This window comes from Hordeum vulgare, chromosome 6H (assembly GCF_904849725.1).
Source record: "Hordeum vulgare subsp. vulgare chromosome 6H, MorexV3_pseudomolecules_assembly, whole genome shotgun sequence".
Lineage (NCBI taxonomy): Eukaryota > Viridiplantae > Streptophyta > Magnoliopsida > Poales > Poaceae > Hordeum > Hordeum vulgare.
Window position 1 is genome coordinate 118,446,445 of NC_058523.1, and position 19,575 is coordinate 118,466,019.

Consider the following 19,575-nt stretch of genomic DNA (forward strand, 5'->3'; position numbering starts at 1 on the left):
TATAGATGGAATGAAATAGAGTGCATAGAACATTTAAATCAAAGGAAAATAAAGGCATTTACTAGGCATGGAAACAAGTCAACAAAAGTTGGGAATTCTCCTTGTTCAAATATAAAAATAAAAATGGAGGGAGAGTGGCGGTTCTGCTGTCATTTGAGGACGTTGGACGCAGGCAAGTGCAAATCCGAGATCCGATGATGGTTTGATACATGGACCTACTGAATATGAATGTGAAAATTACTCCTTTCTATCCAAAATAAGTATCACAACTAAGGTTAGTTTTACCTTAGTTTAAAACTACGCCACTTATTATGGATCGAAGGAAGTACAATATTAGTATTAGTTTAATCCACCCTACTATGTTGAACATGAAAATTTTCCTTCTTCCGTTGCAACGCACGGGCACTTAACTAGCTCAAGCCAATGACTGGTGGGCTATCAAGCTCGACGGTGGGAGTTTAAACCGTACTCTGGTATAAACCCCATGCATACACTTTGATCGTTCATGTGACATGATTTCAGTTCTTGGGTCAAATTCAGTTCTTGAAATGTAAGTCATTATGTACATTTTTTTAGTTGAGGAAGATAGAGCTTGTAGATGGTTCGCTTGTTGATTCAACTCACCCCATGTCTGATGAACTCAAAGTCCTATTTGCCACTCTTGTGTAACGTGAGGTTTAATATAGAGCTTGAAGCTTTTGCTTGAGTTATCTATTAGATATTTTTCTAAACTTTCTATGGCACCCCTCTTTGCACCGATTTGTAATTTTTGTTTGAGCAGGGACAGTGCAGTGAACACAAGCAAATAAATTGGTAGACGAAGCTGAGGAGGACTATTTGTTAAGTACTGAGTTGTAGTAAGACATGCCTAATCTGAATTTAGACATATGGAGGGCATGATAGTTTGTATGTTGAATTTTTTATTGTATGTCGAATTCTTATCCTCTACATCTGCCTCCACCAACATCACACACTTTTCCTTGACCTCCCACCAGCTACGCCCCGAGGTCATTGACACAGGCGACCAAGTGATTCCAACAATGTCAAGGAGGTTGTGGGTGAGAGCTCTTGTTCTCCTGGGGAGAACCTGTTGGCGCGTTCAAGGAGTCCAAGAACAAGGGAGGAGGCACTCGTGCGGGCTTCTCGAGGAAATACACCAATCAGCGAGGAAGTGCACGCATATGAAAGAAGGTACTGCAACCCGGCGGCACATATGAAGACCAGACAGAGAAGCCCTAAAGGAAGATGAAGACCATCATCAAACTTTACCTATATGTGTTTGGACTTGAATAATAAATATGATAAAAAGCCTTGAAAATACCATATTCGCCAGTACTTAACAGTGTGATGTTGTGTTAACTCCTTTTCAAGTCTTAATATTCTCTCCCCCATTTTCATTCTTTAATTAAGGGTGTGCCCAGAGTATTATTGTTGCTGAGAGGGTTGTGCTAAATTTCATGCAAAGAATGAGTGGAATCGCTACAATGACAAAGGTGATAGGTGCTATTGTTTTGTAGCATATGGTACCCCTCTCTATCATAATTTGCTTCTATGTTGCTCATATGAGAATTTCTTTGCTCCTATTTCCATTCAGGCCATGGCTGATGCTGCTCGTCCAGCATGCATATTGGAAACAAGAAAAACTGCTCCAGGTTTACGTCTGGTTGACAAGTGGGCAGTAAGCATACCTTTTTTGTGTGGCCATTTCATCACTTTTAGTTCTTTGCCCTTCATTGTGATGCAGTTTTGATCATGCTTGATATACATGCAGGTACTAATTGGTGGTGGGAAGAATCACACGCTTGGATTATTTGATATGGTTATCATAAAAGATAACCATATTTCTGTTGCCGGGGGTATTACAAATGCAATGACATCTGTTGATCAGTTCTTGGTGAAGGAAAACCTTGCAGTTCCTGTTGAGGTATTATGATTGTGGTTGCATATACCATCTAAAATAAGTTTTCCCTGTGATTTGTCGTGCATGTATTCACAATCCAGCAGTTCACCTGTCTGTTTCAGAGTGATCTGTTTGGTATACCTATCTTCCTATTTAATTTGTAAAAAACGCCATATCTTATAATAAAAATAGAGAGAAATCAAGGCATATCTTCATATTTCTTTATTCTATGAATCAGGTCGAGACAAGGACACTCGAGGAAGTTAGGGATTTATTGAAGTATACTGATGAGAACAAAACTTCATTAACTCGTATAATGTTGGATAATATGGTTGTTCCTCTTCCCAATGGGGATCTAGATGTATCAATGCTCAAAGATGCAGTTCAGTTGATAAATGGAAGATTTGAGACCGAGGTATAAAGTTCAGGTTTCGAAAGCAAAATTTCGTTCATGTTTCCCTCTCCCTTTTTTATTAAAGGTTATCTTTTCAATGTGACTATATCTTTGCTATCGCTTGTTGTCGCCTGCTACTATGCTTCCTTTTTTTAACTGCAGGCATCTGGAAATGTGACGATCGACACGGTGAAGAAAATCGGAGAAACTGGAGTTACATACATTTCAAGGCATGAACACACCTTTATCATTCCCTTAACTGACAGCTCCTTAAAATTCTCATTTTCGCTCTTCTGAATGTACCTTTCGAACAATTTGCCGATCCGTTGTAGTGGAGCGTTGACGCATTCCGTGAAGGCGCTCGACATATCCCTCAAGATAGACGCCGAGCTGGCTCTTCAAGTTGGAAGGCGTACAAATCGCGCCTGACACCGCAAGTTGAGTTCCACCTGTGTAATAACTTGCCTCCCGTTCTCCTATACTTCTATAACCTAACCCTTTTGCGATTGACACGATGTCTCTCTGCTTGGCGTGCCTGGTCGGTTCGTCATTCAACAACTTGCTCGCTGTGATTTCTAACTAATATGTGGCTGGTCGAGCAGTTCGGACCTACAGTTACTACAGTATACAACGGAACAGCAACAATAATAGGCTGAATGGCCCAGATTGGAAGCTGGATCTAGCAAATGGAGCTTTCAGTCGTTCCCAAACATTTAAGCCGTTGACTACGCAGGTGGAAATTGCTGCTTTTTTTAGGGGAGAAAATTGCTGCTAAATGGCGTGCAAGAAGTTGTAAACAAAAGGTTTTGCCTTGCTTGTTGCCTTTACTCTTATTTTTTTGAAAAGGAGGTTAAACCTCCGGTCTCTGCATCAATTAATGCATGCATCCATTTTTATTAATCATTTTATAAAGTTCTGATAAAAACTTACATCAATTCATCTGAAGCCATCACTCACACCTACAAACTTGATAATGTGGAGTGCTCTCACTTCTTATATCTAAAACCGGTGTTGTCGTCAATCCATCCACAAAATCACCCTTTCACAAAAATATATACTGATAGTAAATAACATCAGGGCCATGTTTGTACTTTCTCATTTGTTAAGAGCATCTCCAACAAGGTGATGTATAATAGATTTCAAAAAAAACAAGGTGATGTATAATAGGGCACTTGATGTAAAAACTGTTTTTTTTTTTTGCATCACCATGCCCAAAAAAGGAGCTCCAACACGTGATGTATATATAAATTTGTGTGGTCCAGTTTTAGGGCTTGATGTAAAAACAGACGAAGGTGATGTAAATTTGCACCACCTCGCTGTGTGCTGAAACGCAAAAATGGCCGCAACCACGTGCAAGTGCAACTTCAGCTACTGCCCCCTACCCACATGCCCCCTCCCCCACCGTGTCTTACCCACCATAGGTTTTACCTTCCCCGCCTATATATTCATCCGCGTCGCCACTGTCGTCATCACTGAATCCGTTGCCGACCCAACATCCCTGCCTTCTCCCCCGGCTTCTCTCTGCCCTGTTTCGGCCGCCACCCGAGGAGCTACACCGGCTTCTGTAGTGTGTGTCTTGTCAAAACGGACGCTACTTGGTTGAGATCACGCAGGGGCGGCGTGCACTACTGGCTCGAGATGTGGGACGAGCCGGACGTCGCCGCTTGCGCCTTCGCCAAAGCTTGGTGGTGGCTCGGCCCACTGAAGAGGGATTTAAATTTCCAAAGGATCAACAACGTGGCCGATGCGTAGTTCGTTGGTACTGACATCAAGATGTGACCATCACTGAGAAGAACGAGACACAAATCATTGTTGACCAGCGATCATGTTTGGACTTGATTAATAAATATGAATGGAGCTATTTTTATTATTAAAGATTGTTTTCAGTTGGAATTATTGTTGTAAATAATATATTTATGTGTGTGCAGTTTGTTACTCTATATTCATGATATTTAGATAGATCTGATTTATTCCTTTATAGCATAAATGGACTTGAATTATAATGTAATTAATGAATAGGCACATTATACTTTAATTTGTTGAGATTTCAAATGAGGTTGCAGGAATTAGAATGAAACTCTCATGTGGCTGACATAGCTTTTATGTTTTATTTTTAGATGAAATTTCTATATTTACTTACCTCAAGATATATTTGATTTCATTTTTGTGTGTTGAGACAAGGAGCAAGCAAACTGTTGATTTTGCGAAGAACAATTGTCACTAAATTATTGATTTTGATCAAAAACAGTGTCATAATATTGTGAAAATATATTCTGATTAATTCTACCTTGTATATACGATTTGTAGATGCCTATGAATTATAATACATATTTTATTGGCTGACGGGTGTTCATTAAGATTCTTGATTTGTGAATGCTGGTGGCGGATTTGATATCAATATGCTTTAGAAAAGTTGATTTGTGAATGCTGATGATGGATTTGATATCAATATGCTTTAGGAAAGTCAGTACATATCTCGTCAAGATTTAAATTTTGTAAAGTATGTAGAATGTTTGCTAAATCCTTCCTTGTGCAAGAGACTATATGTAAACTTAAAATGTAAGCTTCATATATTCAAATATTGTTTATTCATTAAATTTTAATAAAACGTGTGTTACACGTACAAGCTTAATATTCGACACTAGTCGTCCAAAGATAGAACTGGGATCTTCAAGGAGTCCTCGCCTTCGTCGTCAAAATAGGCAGCTGGGCCGCCGTGGCCATGGACGGACACGATGGCAGTCTCCTTGCCTGCCACGAAACCTCACACCATATATTTCCGAGCCTGCACCATTTCCAGTTCAAACTGTGCTGACTGACCTCGATGGCTGACACCGCAGACTACAGACTGCTCGGCCCGCCGGAGTCTCGCCATGCCGCGATGATCACCGCGGCGGCGCCGACCGACAAGGCGTTCTCTGACCCGAAAGATCGCAACGTGAAGAAGGAGGGTGGCGCGCTGGGGCCAGCGGGGAAGACGCGCACGAAGAAACGGTCACCGACGTTCCCGTCCTCCGGGGACCCCTGCCTCGACTTCTTCTTCCGCGTGTTGCCCGCCACGCCGGCCGCCACCGTGGCCAGGCTCCTCGCCGCCGCGTGGGCCGCCGACCCGTCCACCGCGCTCCGCCTGGTCGCCAACCTCCGCGGCGTGCGAGGCTCCGGCAAGTCCGACCGCGAAAGCTTCTACGCCGCCGCGCTCTGGCTCCATTCCCGCCACCCCGCCACGCTCGCGCGCAACGCCGCCTCCGTCGCCGCCTTCGGGTACCTCAAGGACCTCCCCGAGCTGCTCCACCGGATCGTGCGCGGCGGCCTCTCCAACAAAGCAGAAAGGAAGACGGCCAACCTTGCCACCGGCTGCCGCGGCCCCTTTGGCCTCGGGCGATACCGCGACTCACTCGGCCGCACTCGCAACTTCCGAAAGCGCAGGCCGCGCCCCAAGGTGGACCGTGCTGCGCGCGCCGGCACGGTGGAGGAGCGCCTCGCGGCAAAGCTGCGGCACGACCGGGAGCTCTCGGCAGCGGCGGCCGTGTCGCGCCGGAGCAAGAGGGTGGATACCACTGCCACTGCGATTCAGCGTTACCAACGCGACCCCACGTACCGGTTCCTGCACGAACGCACGGCCGACCTGTTCGCCAGCCTCCTCCGGGAGGACATGCGCAAGCTCGCGAACGGCGACGTTCGGCAGCTCTCGCTCGCGGCGAAGTGGTGCCCGTCGCTAGGCTCGTCGTACGACCGCTCCACTCTGTAGTAATTAACCTATTTGTAGTTGAGTCCTAGATAGTTTATTACTAAGTTTACTCAGCTCTTATTTAGGAAACTGAATCGGTGAACAACTACGTCATGCGTTTTACTATTCTGGTAGGAGAGATCCGTGCGCTTGGTTCAAAACTCGAGGAGACCGAGATCGTGGAGAAATTTTTCAGTTCGGTGACTGACATATTCACGTACATCATCGGCACGCTCGAGCAGCTTTACGACATCGACGACATGACCATAACGGAGGCGATCGGACGCCTCGGACATGGGAAGAGAATGCTCGTGGCTGTCGGAAAGACAAAGGAGGAGGTAGTGACCAACTCATGTACTCGCGCGCAGATTGGGAGCCCTTAAGTAGCAAAGGGAGGCGTGACGGTGGCGAAGGCTTAAGCAACACGAAGGGCGATGGACAAACCGAAAAAGGCAAAGGAAAAGGCAAGCCACAAGGTCGTGGTAAGACAGACCGATCTAAAGGGCGGAAGCAACGAAACTTGGATATGTCCGAGGTCAAGTGCTATAACTGCAACGAGATAAGTCACTTTGCAAAGGATTGTCCGAAGCCTAACAAGCGCGAGATCAAGGCAAATTTGGCAAAGCAGAAAGACGAAGGTCCAGGTCTTCTGATGGCCGAAGTTTGTGATCTCGTTGAAACAATGGTTGTGAAACCAAGCCGAAAGGTGCTACTTCATGAGAAGAATGTAACAACTAAGTTATCCGAGGATCACAACGTATCGTGGTATCTCGACACGGGTGCCAGTAACCACATGACGGGATGCAAGGAGAAATTTCTCGAGCTGGAATATGATGTTGAAGGCTCGGTCAAGTTCGGTGATGGTTTAGCGGTGGAGATTTGCGGGCAAGGATCTATCCTATTCGAGGGTCTCACACGCGAACATCGCATACTCACCGGAGTGTACTACATCCCACGGCTTCGCAACAACATCATCTCTATTGGAAAGTTTGACGAGAATGGATGCAAGGTGAATATCGAGAACGGAGTGATGACGATCTTCGACAACCTCCGAAACGTGCTAGCTAATGTTAATCGCACACGGAATAGGCTCTCTATCCTCAACCTTGATCAATCTCAACCAGAGTGTTGGCTCGCTAAGAGTGATGATGATTCGTGGTTATGGCATGCTAGATTTGGACACGTTAACTTCTACGCCTTGAAGAAGATGTCAAAGATGGAGATGGTATCCGGGATGCCAGTAATCGACCATGTTGATCGAGTATGTGACGGGTGCTTGGTTGGAAAATAGCACCGCAGGCCATTCGCTGCTCAGTCTACCTATCGTGCAAGTGATGCACTCGAGCTGCTCCATGGTGATCTATGTGGCCCTATCACCCCGGCAACTCACGCTGGAAAGAAGTATTTCTTCCTTGTGGTAGATGACTACTCGAGATATATGTGGGTCGTTCTCCTACGGTCTAAAGATGAGGCGTTTGAAGCATTCAAGAAGCTGAAGGCTGCAACGGATATGGAACACAAGTTGAAGGTTCGCGCTCTACGGACAGATCGCGGCGGAGAGTTTACGTCGAATGAGTTCAACGACTACTGCGAGAAGATTGGCATAAAGAGGTTCCTCACGGCACCTTACACGCCGCAGTAGAATGGGGTCGTTGAAAGGCACAATCGAACCGTCGTTGACATGGCAAGGAGTTTACTCAAGAGCAAGAACCTGCCGGGGATTTTTTGGGAAGAAGCTGTCTCGACGGCGGTCTATCTTCTCAACCGGGCTCCAACGAAGTCGGTGATCGGCCAGACTCCGTATGAAGCAATTTACGGACGTAAGCCGAATGTGTCTCATCTACGGACATTCGGGTGCGAGGCACATGTGAAGACGGCGGAGCCGCACCTCTCAAAACTTGCCGATCGTAGCACCAAGATGGTGTTCATCGGATACGAGAGCAGTTCTGGCACCAAGGCATACCGTTTCTACGATCCACAAACCAAGCGTCTACGGATTTCACGCGACGTCGTGTTTGAAGAAAACCAAGCGTGGAATTGGAGCGCCGCAGCCGACGATGCTCCAAACATTAACATATTTGCAGTTGAATTTCCAACTGATGATGATGCAGGGGAGGATGTCCAGGTGGTTGGCAAGACGCCCAACCAAGGTGACCACAATCGTAGTGATCATCATGGTGCCGACACCGACGACGACGCGCATAGGTCGCAAGGAGATAGCGACAACACCGCGCACGACACAGGCAGAGATCTCGACAACAACATCGACAACGAGGCGCATAGTGACGACGACAATCAAGATGATGGTCACGGTCACGACGACTACGCCGACGACACGGATGTCGATGACACACCAGGGTCTCAGCCGTCTTCCTCAAGTGCATCAACACCGACACAATTTGTGTCGCCTCCTTCGCAAGCCACAACGGACTCCTCAGGGCCTCGTCGCTACAAGACCCTCAAGAAAGTCTACAAGTACAAAAGGCCAGTTACGCTCGAGTACTCCGGACTATGTCTGTTCGGAGTTGAGGAGCCGGCGAACTTCGTAGAGGCGAGCAAAAGTCCTAGCTGGACGCACGCCATGGATGAGGAGATGAAGGCAATTGAGAGCAATGGCACGTGGACTTTGGTAACCCGACTTCCAAACCAAAAGACGATAGGTTTGAAGTGGGTTTACAAGTTAAAGAAGGACACGGAGGGTGCCATTGTGAAGTACAAGGCAAGACTCGTTGCAAAGGGCTACGTTCAACGTTAAGGAGTTGACTATGATGAGGTGTTTGCACCGGTTGCTCGAATCGAGACGGTGAGAGTGCTCTTAGCTTTGGCAGCACAAGAGAATTGGAAGGTTCATCATATGGATGTTAAATCCGCTTTCCTCAACGGCGATCTCACAGAAGAAGTGTACGTGGAACAACCCCTCGGCTACGAGAAGAAAGGCGAAGAAGGGAAAGTTTACAAGCTCAAGAAGGCACTTTATGGGTTGAAGCAAGCGCCAAGAGCTTGGAACTCAAAGTTAGACCGAAGTCTGATCTCGCTCGGGTTCAAGAGATGTCCCCTCGAGCAAGCAGACTATACAAAGAACTCCAAAGGCTTAAACCTGCTAGTTGGAGTTTATGTCGACGATCTGATTATCACCGGAGATAGCGTATAAGAAATTGAACGTTTCAAGGCGCAAATGAAGAACAAGTTTAGCATGAGTGATCTGGGATTACTCAGCTATTACTTGGGCATCGAAGTGAAGCAAAGCTCCGGAGAGATTTCCCTATGTCAATCGGCCTACGCGGTCAAGTTATTGGAAAAATGTGGCATGTCAGATTGCTACGAGACACAAGTTCCAATGGACCAACGTCACAAGTTGAGCAAGCATAGCTCAAATCCGCCGGTGGACACCACAATATATCGAAGCATTGTGGGTAGCCTAAGATAATTGGTGCATACCCGACCTGACTTGGCTTATTCAGTCGGGATCGTGAGTCATTTCATGGAGAATCCGACAACCGAACACATGAGCGCGGTCAATCAAATTCTACGCTATGTGAAAGGCACAATTAATCTTGGCTGCACGTACAGAAAGGGAAAGGAAGGATTGATCCTTCGTGGATATTCAGATAGTGACATGGCAGGTGATGTTGATGACCGAAAGAGCACAACGGGCATGGTTTTCTACCTTGGCCCGAATTCGATTAGCTGGAATTCTCAGAAGCAAAAGATGGTGGCACTGTCTTCATGCAAGGATACCAATTGTTGACTTTTGATCTCTAGATCAGATCACTAGGATCACAACTTATGTATATGTGCTAAGCTAGCACACACCCAGGCAGCTGGATGGATTCTGCTATCACACGTACATGCAACTCCAGTACGTAGAGCTGACTTGCTTTGACTCGATCTTTGCGTAACACAGCGACTTCTTTCGGCAGCCAACACGACGGAATCCGACTCATACACGCATACGAGTACGGTTTACCTATCTTGTTTCCTAAACAGGAGCTAAGTAAACTTAGTAATAAACTATCTAGGACTCCACTACAACTAGGTTAATTACTACATTCACCTCCTTAACCTGGTTGCTTTGTCTCCATTGCTTTCACTCCATCTGCAACTTGTGAAATTGGCGCTTCAGCACTTGTGCTCGTGCCTTGGTGACGCGATCTTCTCCGATCCTCATCTCCTTGAGTGCGTTCCACGCCTCTCTTGCCGTCTCGAACTCCGCCAATGTCATCAGCACGGAATCCGGCACAGACTGGGCTATGGCGGCCATGGCACCTTCGTAGCGCTCCTCGTCGACGTCGTCGTCCGTGATGGCCTCCCACAATCGAAGGGATCGAAGAATAATCTTCATCTTCACCGCCCACATGCCGTAGTTGGCGTCGGTGAGCATCTGGTACTGGATGAGGATGTTGCGATGCGCCTGGACGTTGGCGCCGCTCGTTCCTCCACCACTGGTTGCTGACTTGACGTCCTTCTTCACCTTGTCGTCGTTCTTGTTCGCCTTGGCACCGCCGCTGCCGGACTCGACCGACTCAGCGTCGCTGTCTGTCATCGTAGATCATAGATCGTCGAGGCTCTAGATACCAATTGTTGGCTTTGGATCGCTAGAACAAAACTCCCAGGTACGACGTGTACGTGCAACAAAGCTAACAAGCAAACAAGCTAGCAGCTTGATGGATTTTGCATGCAACGTATACGCCGCGACCTGGTAGAAGCTAGCTCGACGGCGCTGGATCGAATCCGATTAGCTGGAATTCTCAGAAGCAAAAGGTGGTGGCACTGTCTTCATGCGAGGCAGAATACATAGCGGCAAGCACGGCGGCTTGTCAAGCAGTTTGGCTGAGAAGACTCCTAGCTATTCTTGCAAAGCGGGAGGTGCAGAAGGTGTCATTGAAGATTGACAACCAAGCTGCAATCTCATTGTGCAAAAATCCGGTTCATCACGAAAGGAGCAAGCACATAGATACCCGGTTCTATCACATCCAGGAGTGCATTGAGGAAGGGATGATCGAAGTTCAGCACGTGAATATGAAGGACCAGCTTGCCGATATTTTCAACAAGTCCCTCGGTCAACAGAAGTTCATCGAGATCAAGAAGAAAATCGACATGCAACAAAAGGAATACCAGGCTCGTTTGCAATCCGTGAACTTGTTACGTGTGTGTTCTGTCGAAAGAAGTCGCTGTGTTACGCAAAGATCGAGTCGAAGCAAGTCAGCTCTACGTACTGGAGTCGCATGTACGTGTGATAGCAGAATCCATCTGCTAGCTTGTTTGCTTGTTAGCTTTGTTGCACGTACACGTCGTACCTGGGAGTTTTGTTCTAGCGATCCAAAGCCAACACACTCTCCTCTGCGAGGCCGTCGTGCGGCGCCTCTTCCCCAGAGGCTCGTCGACAGAGCTCGCCGATGGTCTCCCGGACGAGCATTACGCTTACCGTGCGCGTGAGCGGCTCCGTAAGACGGCGCTCGTGCCGCTCCGCCGCGCGCTACAGCTCCTCGAGGTCTTCATGTCGGCGCGCGCGTGGGAGTCCGTCGTGTACGCGCGCGTGGCCTCCGTGGCCATGAACAACTACCAGGTCGTCCTCCTCAAGCACGACGCCGAGCGCTTCAACGCTTACCTCGCCGATGTCAAGTCCGGCAAGAAGCGGATCGCTGCGGGCGCGCTGCTCCCTCACCAGATCATCGAGTCCCTCGGCGAGGACGGCGACGGTGCAGGCGCCGGCGTGGCCGACCTGGAGTGGCGGCGCATGGTCGATGACATGCGCGCCCTCGGAAAGCTCACCAACTGCGTGGCCGTATGCGACGTGTCCGGCAGCATGTCCGGCCTACCCATGGACGTCTGCGTCGCGCTCGGCCTCCTCATCTCCGAGCTCACGGAAGACCCGTGGCGCGGCCGCGTGATCACCTTCAGCGAGCGCCCGGAGATCCATTTCATCACCGGCGGCACCCTCTCCGAGAAGGTGGTCTTCATGCGCGCCATGGAGTGGGGCATGAACACCAACTTCCAGGCAGTGTTCGACAAGATCCTCGAGGTGGCCGTGGGCGCCAGCCTACCGCCGGAGAGGATGGTGCGGCGGGTGTTCGTGTTCAGCGACATGGAGTTTGACCAGGCGTCTGCTCATCCGTGGGAGACAGACTACGAGGCGATCGTGAGGAAGTTCTCGAAAGCCGGCTACGGCTCCGCCGTGCCAGAGATAGTGTTCTGGAACCTGGCGTACTCCTAGGCCGTTCCGGTGATGTCCGGCCAGAAAGGGGTGGCGCTGGTCAGCGGCTTCTCCAAGAACTTGCTCAAGCTGTTCCTCGACGGCGGCGGCATCGTCACCCCGAGGACCATCATGGAGAAGGCCATCGTCGGCCCGGAGTACGACAAGCTCACCGTGTTCGATTGAAGAAGACGGAGTGGCAAAAAAAACCTTAGAGCATCTCCAACAGCCGCGCTATACTAGCGCCGTGCCGCAAAAAAGGCAAATATAGCGCGCGCGCAACGCGACGGACAGCTCCAGTGGGCGCGCTAAAACTGCGCGCGCGCTAAAACGAGTTGGGCGCGCTGGCCATAGCCCCATCCCGCGCTGTGTATTTCGGGCGTCCACTTCCGCGCGCGGCAGACTCGAGCGCGCGCGCGAACTCTCCCCTTTTCTTCCTCCTTTGCTCCCGCGCGCGCCGGCGCCAGCGCCCCTGCCACCATGGACGCGCACACCGGCACCCCGCTGACCCCGCTGTACAGCCGCGACCCCGCCGCCGCCGCCGCCGCCGCAGCCGCCGCCCCAGCCGCCGAAAACCCTAGCGCGGCGGGCGTTGGCGTTGGTGCCGCCGCCGCCGGAGCTCCGCCTACCGTCGGCCTCGCGCGCAGCCTCTTCTTGCCGCCGCGGATGACCACGCCGACGGGTGGCGTCGCGCCGGCGCCGTCCCATGCCGCCGCCGCACCGTCGGAGCGGAAGAAAGGAAAAACATCCGCGAAGAAGAAGACGACGGACGGCTCCGGCAGCTCGAAGACGAAGAAGAAGCTTGCAGGGCGGCGGACCGGCGCGGCGTCTACCGAAGCGCCGGCGAGCTCACTCGTTGAGCCGGCGGCCGACGCGCACCACGTGTTCGACGAAATGCCCCCAAGGTGAAAAAAATTCCAACTTTTATTTTCTTGTTATTTTTTCAATGCATCATCATATAGATAGCTTATATTTGCATTGTTCAAAAACTTTGTAGTCTCAACGATGATGCATACATGTCAACTATGGGTGTTGGGTCCAACAATTCGCATTGGTCTCAAACCAATGACATGAGTTTTGCTTCTTTCATGGGAGGCATGGATGCACCTCCGGCCATGGGTGGAATGTCTTTCCATGTGCCTCACACACATACCCATGAAAATGCCGTTGAAGATCTTGCCAAGACCGTCGGAGCTACACGTGATGCGGTGCGTGATGAGGTTAGGGAGGAAGATTCATCTTCGAAGGCGGAAGAATCGTCTTCGGAAGAAGAGGAAGACGACGAGGAAGATGATTGATGTATTATATGTCTTCAACTTTGTTGGATGAACTTGTATTTTGAACTTGGTTGGATGAACTTGTGGGCATGACTTTTATTCATCAACTTGTTTGTGTTAAATTTCACATGTTCATTGCATTTTGATGAATGTTTCAAACTATTTTTTGTCCAAATGCCATATATTTGGGCGCTGCTACAGCGACGCGCGCGCTGCATTTTAGCGCGCTGCTGGAGCGGAGCACGCGCTGCATTTTACAGCTACTGCTGGAGCCAGCGCTGCGCGACGCGCCAAACCAGACGACCAACGCGCGGTAAATTAGTTTTTTAGACGCGCTTCGCGCCGCGTCTGTTGGAGATGCTCTTAGTACATATTTGTATGAATCTGGGTGCACTAAAGAGCGGCGCAATCTCATCAACTGTATTGCATTTGCATATCTCAAATCACAAATTCACAAGCTGCCACTAGATTAAGCACATTGCTACTACTAGCTCACTACTACGTACATTCGAATTGTCCAATGATTTCGAATGGCACGACTTACAATTTAATTTCTTGTTCCAAGTTCCAGCAAGCCGCCTACGACGTCACGCCGCCGCACGAGACGGCCGCCTTCTCCCGCCAGTCGAGCAGCACGGCTACGGCGACGTAGTGCGTGATGGCGCCGACGAGCACGAAGACGTGGAAGATCTGGTGGCTGTGGCCGACGACGTCGAAGACGCCGGGGCGCCACTTCTCCGGCACGCGGCTGACGTAGAACCAGGCGCCGACCGCGTAGGCGAGCCCCATGGCCACCTCCAGCCCGAGGGCCATGTAGCAGGCGGTGTGGCCCCAGTTGATCCAGAGCGCGTGCACCGCCGGGATGACGCCGGACATCCCCATGGCGAGGAACAGCGTGGCGCGGAGCCGGCGGTACCGCGGCGAGGAGCACGACGGCGAGAGCAGCACGGCCACGACGAGCGCGCCGAGGACGGTGATGGCGGAGAGGTAGGCGATGCGCGCGGGCGGGTGGCAGAGGAACGCGTAGTACACGGGCGGGACGAAGGAGGCGACGATCATGATGGAGATGCCGGCGTAGTCCAGCTGCCAGAAGACGACGGTGGCGCGGCGCGAGTGGCACGCGAGGAGGTGCGCCGTCGCGCTGATGGCCAGGCACGCCATGGCGCCCACGAGGAACACCATCCGCGGCCACCGCGGCACGCCGTGTCCTCCCAGGACCGCCGCCGCCGCGTCATGGCTCGGCAGGCCCTGTACGCAAAACACCAACGCCCAGTGAACAAAAATCTCAGTTTGGCATGTAAAACCATTGCATTTTGGTGAAAAAAATATATATTTGAATAGTGCTTGCGGGTAAAATGGTAAATGGCACGGACAGATTCGTCGCCGTACGCAGGAATCAACGATAGGATGACTGGAAAGATTTGCCACTTGGTATTGTCTGCTCAACAGAACCAATTTGAGTTCAAATTGAGGAAGTAGCTGAAAGCAACACTGCTTCTTGCAGGTGAGCAAACGTGAAAATGCTTGCAAAAGTCATCTATTTCTCCTCATGCAAAGTGAATGTGAAAGAGAAAGCGAGATTTTGTACAAACACACTGAGCCTGAGGCAGCGATGTTTGTTCATTGTTCGGAACAAGACGACTACACGTGACGTGATGTTACGTTGCAGCAGAAGGTGAACTAGATTCGAAGTGCACAGCTACACATGGCTCCTTGGTTTTGGTCGGTTGGTCAGGTTGCCCTGGACCAGGAGAGTGATCGGGAAAGGACTCACGAGTTGTCCTTACCACAGAAGAACCTATCGGAAGATGGAGCCGATTAGTACCTCTACCTTGGACATTCATCTTTCTCTAATGCCATTTCACTGCATTATACTAGCACCTCTACGTCCTACATTCATTTTTTTAACTAATGTCATTTCTGCACCTTATCTCATTATTTGTTTCACGCTCCTATCCACGAAAATTATTCGTCGGTACTATTTCAGAACAAGACTGAAATGGAAGGGTAATTTTGCCGATGTCCTCTTGTAACTTCCTCAACCTATGAGTTTTCTTAATCTATAATATTGTGCATGGTCATCACAAATAGCAATTCCCAAACAATACAGAGAGCTAGTATCTCGAGTACATGGGTTGCTTTGACCTGTTGCTTGGACTGTTGTATATATATATTGTTGCTTGAACAATACACGGACAGCTGAAGTGTGAGGACATGGATCAACGATTGATCATGTGGGCAGCTCACACACATAGCTGTCCATGCACGTCTCTTTCTGCGTGGTGGGGATCTACATGACCACATTATTACATGGTACTCACTCGGTGCAGTTATATTTAAATCATTGGTGGCACTACACTACTGGTATCTGAATAATTATAGTCACCTTGATAGAGCTCGTCTCAGTTCATTAATCATGCTATCTAGCACCATCTGTCCCAGAATCTTGGGGACTACGGATATACTGTATGAGAGAAAAATATGCAGTGCTGGAAAATAATCCCAAAACAAGATAAGGTTTCTTAGATGCGTTTCTCACCGACTGATCGCTCTTCCATGACGAATTAGCTGATCCCACCACAAACCTGCGAGAGAAAAAGAACACGGCACATACCATTTTTTTAGGAATTCAAAAAACCGACTGAAGCATGACGAATTAACGCCTTGGTGGAAAAGGAGCATCAAAGAGAAAAGACGGTTTCAGAACTGGAACCCCCCAACTAATCTGTAATTTGCGCCAGCATTGCATTTGCAAAGTGCCGACATCACGATAAGACGTGTGAGGCGGATAATGCACATAGACTACCGCATGGGTCATGTCCTTGTGCGCGAACCTCGTTCGTTTGGTGTTGTTCACGCACTTGCTACTAGGACAGTGTGTTCTTGTCACATCTCACATCGGCAGCATCTAACAAGCTTATTCTTGAGAACTAAAGTACAGTCGTAGCCAGTTGGAGCCAGCATCAATGGTTGGCAATGCATGAAAGAGTCGGTAGTATCACTGAACAAACGTGTGATTGCGCATGCGCGTGCGTTCGGTTGATGGAACGAACGCGCAAACCACACACGTTGGGCGTGGGCGGGTTGTGTGTGTGTGACGTGCGCGCTCTCCAAACTGCCCGCCCGCGAAACAAATTCGAGGTCTCCCGTGTGACGTGTGGGCTACGATGGCGGATTCATTCTGCGATCGGAAGCGACCATTTCAAGTTTCAAAGCCGGGAGCCGCCCGCTAATCACGCGGAAGGGAATCGGAAGGGATCGTTCTTGAAGTCAGAACAAATCATCATTTTTAATCCGAAGGACGGCGGAGGGAAAAAAGGAAAGTCAAGAAGTAGCGTTGCGCGTACCTCATGATCCCCGGCGCGGCCTCGTGTGCGGCCTCCGGGCCGCCTCCGGCGACGGCGAGCGCCAGGAACAGCAGGAACCCGCCCAAATGCCTGCGAAAGCCAAACGGCGGCGGATCAAATCGGTGGATCGATCGATTCGCGGGGGTGGGGAACGTATGGGTGGATCGGGGTGGGTGGTTGGGCGGGCACGCACGTCCAGACGTTGAGCGTCTCGTTGTGCCAGGAGAAGGCGCTGAGGAGGGCGTCGCGGATGGGCCACTCGACGCGGTAGTGGCCGCGGATGTACTCGTTGTCCTTGAGGTACTCGGGGAGCTCCTCGTACCCCACCAGACGCGGCGGGCCCCTGCGCCTGCCGCCGGCCTCCACGCCGCCCAGCGACGGCGCCATGGCTGCCTTCTTCCTGCTGCCCCGCCTCGCCACCGCCTCCCCCGCGGTCGCCGTCGACCGCGCTCCCATGCGACGGGCCCGGTGCCTCTTTCTCCCTCTCTCTCCGGCTCTGTGCGCGCGCGCGGCTGCGTCGGGGTTGTGTGTGTCTGGTCCGCGGTTCGTGCGGGGGAGCCCGGGAGGTGGTGGTGGTGTTATAGGCGGACTATAGGGAGGCTATAGGGGGATGGGAGGAGACGAGGCCGCCTGGCGAATCTTGGCGGGGAGCGCGCGGCGCGGGCGTCGTGCGGTGTGGTGTGGTGTGGTGCGGTGATGTTGGTGGCGAGCCACACACATGGACTTCCTCTGTCGCACACGCTTGTCAAAGCTACAGAGGTTACAGGGTGCTTTTGGGCGCAGCCACTCTCCTAACCGTCGGATTACAAGGGAAAAAGAAAGGGGAGGGCTACCCATCTATCGGTACACGTACACCCATCACCTCAATAACCGTCGGATATTCGTGCGCGAGCCGTCCGATCTAACTCCTCGCATGCGGTTTGTCGCCTTGCCGACGCATTAATAATTCCGAAACAAAAAAATCAGTTGCAGAAACAATGGTCGTGTTGTAGAAACAATTCTTAAAACAATGGTCGTGTTGCAGAAATAATTTCTGAAACAACGAGTGTGTTGCGGAAACAATTCCTGAAACAACGGCCTCGTTGCAGAAACAACGACCATGTTGCAAAAATTACGATATCTTCCGACCCATGTTGCAAAAGTAATGACATCTTCTGATCTATGTTGTAAAAATTACGACATGTTGCAAAAACAACAACATCTTTTGACCCATATTACAAAAATTACAACATGTTACAAAAATTACGACATCTTCACATAGGTCAGGTGTACCCACTGTTACCCAATGCCAGGAATGACTGCCCTGAAACAACAGACACGTTGCAGGAAAACAAAAACGGCTTCGACGGACACAGGGACTGTGTCGACTGTCTAATCAACACATGATCGAACGGCCACGGAGCCGATAGAAAGGCGCACGGGATCGATCGGTAGAAGTTAATCTTTTCCCAAAAAGAAAGGGATATATATGCCACCCGTGTGTGTTTCATTGGCGTGTGGGCCCTAGCGCAGCATTGTTCTTTCGAAGGTTATATAGGGGACTCCTAGGTGAATTTGTAGTAATCATCCACCACCCGATTATCCGTCCGATGTACACGCATGCACCGTTCGATCAACAGCTCGGTCGCCTCCGCCCACCACATAAAATCCCGAAACAACGTTTGAGTTGCAGAAACATGTACGCTGCTACGCGTCCGGCTCACGTGTTAAAAAGTGGCCGACGGGTCTTTTGCACCATAGATTATGGTCCAAATCTTTTGCAAGAGAGAGCATGTTGCGAATATGTCCGTAGATTTTTTAATAGAATTTGTTATAGAATATTTTCTACAACAAGGATCATGTTGTCGAAATACCTATAGATTTTTGTAACATAATTTTGTTGCGCAATGTTTTTTGCAACACCGATTGTGTTGCAGGATATTTTTTGCAACAAAGTTCTTGTCGCAAAAAAAGCGCAATAGAGATTTTGTTGCAATTATTTTGTGCAACGTAGCTGATGTTGCAAAAACTTATGTAAGTTGCCATCGTTGATCCCTGACGTGGTTTACAAACCATTGTTATTGCAAGATACGACAAACAAGCATGTGGTAGGCGAAGAAAAGAATGAAGGTGTGTGAGCACGTTTGAGGTCGCATGGATCAAGGACGATCCAACGACTATGTAGGTGGCGGAACTTCTCGTACAATCAACCGGTAGAGCATCAGCTCTTCTCATGTTATATGGCTTCATTTTGTAAAATGTTTTTCACAAGAATTTTATAAAAATGAAACCATGTCTTGTCGTTGGTTTAGTATAAAGTTTGTATGAAGTTACTACAACTTTGTACTAAACTAACAAAAAGTAATACACGAGTAGATCGGATGGAGCACGTAATATACTATGCTTCTTAACTTTGGAGCTCACACATTAGATCGATTTATTCAATTTTGAATTTGATTCAAGATTTTGATTGGCTCAGTGATTTTTCAAATCAATTGACAACCAGAAACATCGACATCCACAATACTAAATAGATAAAATATGGAAATACATTTTATGATGAACCTAATGATATCGTTTTGATATTATGAATATTGATATATTTTCTCTATAAATTTGATCAAACTTAATGAGGTTTCACTTTTTGAAAAACTAATACAATTCGTATTTTGAAACATATGGAGCTGAAAGTTATTAAAATCCAACAACAAGTATGAGCAACAAAGCACGTCCAACCCTTATATTTTTTTACTATAGG

At 49.2% G+C, this 19,575-nt stretch overlaps 1 protein-coding gene and 1 pseudogene across 1 annotated transcript; one reads left to right on the forward strand and one right to left on the reverse strand.

Moving 5' to 3' along the window:
- The first annotated feature begins 4,424 nt into the window (after positions 1–4,424).
- On the forward strand, positions 4,425–12,400 carry LOC123403122 (annotated as a pseudogene).
- Positions 12,401–13,902: 1,502 nt separating this feature from the next.
- On the reverse strand, positions 13,903–17,504 carry LOC123403123 (heptahelical transmembrane protein ADIPOR2-like). Its single transcript, XM_045097086.1, has 4 exons — positions 17,032–17,504; positions 16,839–16,928; positions 16,031–16,076; positions 13,903–14,739 (listed from the first exon to the last, which is right to left on the reverse strand). The coding sequence occupies exons 1-4, from the start codon at positions 17,292–17,294 to the stop codon at positions 14,071–14,073; spliced, it is 1,068 nt and encodes a 355-aa protein (XP_044953021.1). The 5' UTR covers positions 17,295–17,504; the 3' UTR covers positions 13,903–14,070.
- Positions 17,505–19,575: the final 2,071 nt, after the last annotated feature.

Excerpts from the sequence above, each read along its gene's own strand:
- LOC123403123 (XM_045097086.1), bottom strand. The coding sequence starts at position 17,294 with ATGGGAGCGCGGTCGACGGCGACCGCGGGGGAGGCGGTGGCGAGGCGG. Across the intron at positions 16,077-16,838 it reads GCCGCGCCGGGGATCATGAG|GTTTGTGGTGGGATCAGCTA; the intron begins GTACGCGCAACG and ends TTTCTCTCGCAG. Across the intron at positions 14,740-16,030 it reads CATGGAAGAGCGATCAGTCG|GGCCTGCCGAGCCATGACGC; the intron begins GTGAGAAACGCA and ends TTTTGCGTACAG.